The sequence below is a fragment of the Hordeum vulgare genome, chromosome 3H (genome assembly GCF_904849725.1).
Source record: "Hordeum vulgare subsp. vulgare chromosome 3H, MorexV3_pseudomolecules_assembly, whole genome shotgun sequence".
NCBI classification, from domain to species: Eukaryota; Viridiplantae; Streptophyta; class Magnoliopsida; order Poales; family Poaceae; genus Hordeum; species Hordeum vulgare.
In genome coordinates, this window is record NC_058520.1 from 18,244,334 (window position 1) to 18,249,622 (window position 5,289).

The 5,289-nt window shown below is 40.2% G+C and overlaps 1 protein-coding gene across 1 annotated transcript; it reads left to right on the forward strand.

Annotated features, from left to right (window-relative positions):
* Nucleotides 1-3,429: 3,429 nt before the first annotated feature.
* Nucleotides 3,430-5,020, forward strand: LOC123439294 (AP2/ERF and B3 domain-containing protein Os01g0141000-like). Its single transcript, XM_045116030.1, has one exon. It carries the CDS (start codon nt 3,714-3,716, stop codon nt 4,773-4,775), a length of 1,062 nt encoding a protein of 353 aa, XP_044971965.1. The 5' UTR covers nt 3,430-3,713; the 3' UTR covers nt 4,776-5,020.
* The last annotated feature ends 269 nt before the right edge of the window (nt 5,021-5,289 follow it).

The window sequence follows — 5,289 nt, forward strand, 5'->3', positions numbered from 1 at the left end:
CACCTGTTTATTTTGTTTGACCCGAAAAGGTAGAATTTTTTTAAAAAAAATCAGTATTTTTGATTTGTTTTTATGTTTTATTTGAATTTTCAAATCTTTGAATTATTTGACAATTTAGTCTCTAATCACCCATCCTCACTGCTCCACCGTGGAGCAGCACTTATTCTACACTTATTCTAAGTCGTCTAACTTTCCGACGGGTCACCCATCCTCTCAATTATTTGCCAAGTCTGCACTTATTATTTTCCTCACAATAGTAAGCTATCAATCCTAAACAACCTGAGGTCTTGATGTCATGTCACATGATTTAATTTTTTGAATTCCAAATAATTATTAAAATAAACAAAAAAAGTAATAATAATAGTGAATTTCAATGAAAACAACCTGATATTTTAGTCGTTTTTGCCATTTATTCTTTTAATATGGTATAATTAATATCCTTAAATATGTAAATCGAAATTCAACAAATAATATATCCATTATTATCACAAAAAAGTGAGGAATCCAAATATGACATCATTTAATTATTTTTAAATAAAATTATTCTTTCTTATTTTTCTGGAAACAAACTTCTTTTTGAAATAGTTTTTTTTACATTTGGAATTTTGAGCCTGTGACAAAACTTCACCCGGCAATTTTTCTCTAGTTTTTGTTTATATATTAAACCTTTTTTTACCTCGTATGCAAAAGTTATGGCCGTTTTACATTTTATTTATTTTTTGCAAAAACGGTCAAAATTCATATCTCAAAATTTCTATACCACCTAGACACTAAAACCTAACTACATCTCAAAGGATTTTATTTTTTGAAGATTTTATCACTTTTGTTTAGTTTCTACAAAACTAAAGAAACGGTATAAGGGGGGATATAGTTTGACAATTTCAGAATCCCTTTAGCCAAGAGTCCAATCATACTCGTCGACCACATCTGCTAGCACTGTCCCCGCGAGAGTCACAAGTAAGGTTAACCAAGGCAGAGTTAACCCTTTCTAACTTCATTTGCTATTTTTCATGCATTTGATGATTATTTTTTTAGCTAAATGACCCTGAAATTGAAAAGCACTATAATGAACTCTGAAAATGTTGAAACTTGGCATGGTATCATCATTTCACCCACATAGCTTGTGCTAAAAAGTTGAAAGGGCTACGGCAAAAACTGGATGCACTTCGTGTACAAACTAGATCATCTCCTTCGTAGTATCAAGGTTTCAGACAAAACCCATCTGCTACAAAGGCATTTCATTTTTTTACTTATTTCAACTCAAGACTTTTTGTGCATTTGTGCATTCAATATGCACCATTGAAAACCACATCCAAAAATTTCAACCCTATATAACTTCATTTGCTATTTTTCATTCATTTAATGATTTTTTGACCTAAATGACTCTGAAATTGAAAAGCCCGACAAATTAAAAATATTGGGGTTTGAAGAAAATTTGAACAAATTCAAACTTAAACCATTCAAATTTGAAAACTAATGGCACAAACAAAAACTAGACAAAATTTTGAATCTAATGCAAAAATAATCACTCAAAAATACCAAATATCCTAAAAGATATAAGCAATTTAAAATAGAAACTACAAACAGAAAACAAATTTAAAAACAAAAAAAAAAATTAAACCCCTTTAATCCCGGTTCGTGTCTCAAACCGGGACTAAAGGTCTATCCTTTTGTCCCGGTTCGAGACATGAACCGGGACTAAAGCCTCTAAACCTTTTAGTACCGGTTCGAGACACGAACCGGGACTAAAGGTCCCATTTAAACGGGAACTGATGCCTGACCAGCGTTCTTGCCGCTTGAAACGGGGCTAATGCGAACATTAGTCCCGGTTCGTAATGGAACCGAGACTAATGTATAAATCAAGTTGGGACGAAAGCCTTGTTTTCTACTAGTGGCTTCCCTCTTATATATTGTTAATTACGGTAACATTTCACAAATTTTGGCTCCACGGGTTCGGTAGACCTGCTGTATCCCAGGCAGAAAATTCTACAACTCAGTCCATCAGTTGTCTGCGAGATTTCTAACAATTAGTTGCCTATAAAAAGCTGACAATCAAACTCAATAAAAAAGGTGACGTTACATGCATACCTATTCCTCAATGACGACACCAGCCTTGACTTTCTTCGTACACGTGCATATCAAATGAGATAGTGTATATCTCCATCTGTTTGTATCGTCGTATAGACGGTTAGCATCTAATTGTATTACGCAGAAAAAATATATGTGTGGAAAAGCAACAATTATCTCTATCTCTATATACTACTTAACAATAACATAAGGTATCTATTCGAAAAAAAAAAAAAAAAAAAAAAAAAAAAAACCATAAGGTTTCATCTTATGTCAATTTTTCTCTTCACCCTCCTAATCCGTCATCCCACCTCCACCATTTTTTTCCAGTTTTCCACCCCCTTCTGGTTTTCATCAAATCAATATGTGATAACTCAATAAACCAGATCAATTTGTGGTATAACAATAAATTCAACATTGCATAAATAAATTGTTATTTGTGGTAAAATATGGTACTGGTTAGACAGCTTTGCTAACCCAATAAATAGCAGTTAATCTCTATCTTTGGTAATGCAATAAAGCAGATCATACATGGGCGCATACATATTTTGTGAGTTTAAGAAATGGGAGGAAAATATGAATTCCCCACGGAAAGTGCACGATCACATACCTAGTCAAATAAAATAATTAGTAAGCCTATTATTTTTATTTACGCGCGTGTGACACCCTTTTAAGGACCACAAAAATGGTGTATCATGAGTCCGAATGTTATCCCATTAGAGAAAATGCATCTCTGTGTGAACAAAAGTTTTGGCATTTACGATGGTTAATTTAGTTTGGTGATAAAAAAATCCATCCAAGCTTGGATTGGGCTCAATTAGTCGTCCTTGTGCATCGGTATATAATCCCTAACCAAGCGAAAGGATCATCTCCAAAATACGAAAAACTCAAGTTAACAAGGGTTGAACGTGTCTTCTAGATAATTGATTTTTTTTTTATCTTAACCGTGCAAAAATAAATTTACACGTGGCAAGGCTGACTCACACTTATGAAATAGTCCATGAACTAGAACTAATTCTAGTTTTTCATACTCTGTATGATAATTTATACAAACGAGTATGTACCAAAAGTATATTGTTCATATATACCTTCTAGCCAATTTTACTGCTTTTACATTATGCCAATTTTACTGTAGCCAGAATGTTCTACTAGTTACATGCATCAAGTACATTGGATCATAAATCAATACATCAACATCCAAGTTGCTAAAATAATATCTAGCTCCCACTTGCTACACGGCAGAAAACCAAAAATTTGGAGCTTTTGGAGGGTGCAAACATGAAAATATCCACCATCACTTCAAATTAACCAAAAATTGATTATGTCCAAGAACATTAGTCCACTTCCGCACATACGTGTATACATGTAGACGCACCCCTACAAATCCATATCTACAAATATACGCCATCACTTGTGTAGGACTACACACATCCCACAGCTACCACCTCATCATCGTCTAGCCCTAGCTAGAGCAGCAACTCATCTTAATCTGTAAACACACATACACACACAAAAATACCTCTATATGTAGCTAACTTAGCTCAGCTAGTATCGGTTACCCGCTAGCATCACAGCCCACACAAGCGCACATACACACACTCCAAAGAAAACACACGCGCCAAGAAAACAAAGAAAATCAACAAGCCATGGGGATGGAAATCCTGAGCTCCACGGTGGAGCACTGCTCCCAGTACTCTTCCAGCGCGTCCACGGCCACAACGGAGTCAGGCGCCGCCGGAAGATCGACGACGGCTCTGAGCCTACCAGTTGCCATCACCGACGAGTCCGTTACCTCGCGGTCGGCATCGGCGCAGCCGGCGTCATCACGGTTCAAGGGCGTGGTGCCGCAGCCCAACGGGCGGTGGGGCTCCCAGATCTACGAGCGCCACGCTCGCGTCTGGCTCGGCACCTTCCCGGATCAGGACTCGGCGGCGCGTGCCTACGACGTTGCCTCGCTCAGGTACCGGGGCCGCGATGCCGCCACCAACTTCCCGTGCGCCGCTGCGGAAGCGGAGCTCGCCTTCCTGACCGCGCACTCCAAGGCCGAGATCGTCGACATGCTCCGGAAGCACACCTACGCCGACGAACTCCGCCAGGGCCTGCGGCGCGGCCGCGGCATGGGTGCGCGCGCGCAGCCGACGCCGTCGTGGGCGCGGGTTCCCCTTTTCGAGAAGGCTGTGACCCCTAGCGATGTCGGCAAGCTCAATCGCCTGGTGGTGCCGAAGCAGCACGCCGAGAAGCACTTCCCCCTGAAGTGCACCGCAGAGACGACGACCACCACCGGCAACGGCGTGCTGCTAAACTTCGAGGATGGTGAGGGGAAGGTGTGGAGGTTCCGGTACTCGTATTGGAACAGTAGCCAGAGCTACGTGCTCACCAAAGGCTGGAGCAGCTTCGTCCGGGAGAAGGGCCTCGGCGCAGGCGACTCCATCGTCTTCTCCTCCTCGGCGTACGGGCAGGAGAAGCAGTTATTCATCAACTGCAAAAAGAACACGACTATGAACGGCGGCAAAACAGCGTTGCCGCTGCCAGTGGTGGAGACTGCCAAAGGAGAACAAGACCACGTCGTTAAGTTGTTCGGTGTTGACATCGCCGGTGTGAAGAGGGTGCGAGCGGCGACGGGGGAGCTAGGCCCGCCGGAGTTGTTCAAGAGACAATCCGTGGCACACGGTCAGCACTCTCCTTCCCTAGGTGTCTTCGCCTTATAGCATCTGCACATACACCTACATATATTCTTCTCCTCCCTTATATCTTGATCCTGTTGGTGGATTAGATAAATCTGTATAGAACTCAGTTTCAAGTCGGATTGCAAAGTGAGTTGTAGTATATGTAATTATGTGTGTGCACAATTAGGAATTCTAGCTATAGAGATCATAATAATCCTACGATTGTTTGTTGCACATCTATGTATGTACTATCATTTGGCACATCAAAAACTTCCATTCTGCCATCACATCAAGAGATCTGTTTCTGTAAGTTTCGATGAAATTTTGTTCATTGCATAATATATTGGCATTGCTACACCAATTGATATCCGCTCAGCAACTATATAAGCAAGCAGTTAGAAATGTTTATTAAACCAGTATTTTACAACATGCATGCATGAAAAAATTGGGCGCTGAATTGCTTCCCTGCCTTGGATTGTGTTACAGTTGATTTTAATTAGTTCAGTCACATGACTAGATTTATCATTGTCATATTCCCACCGATGTCTAATATCCA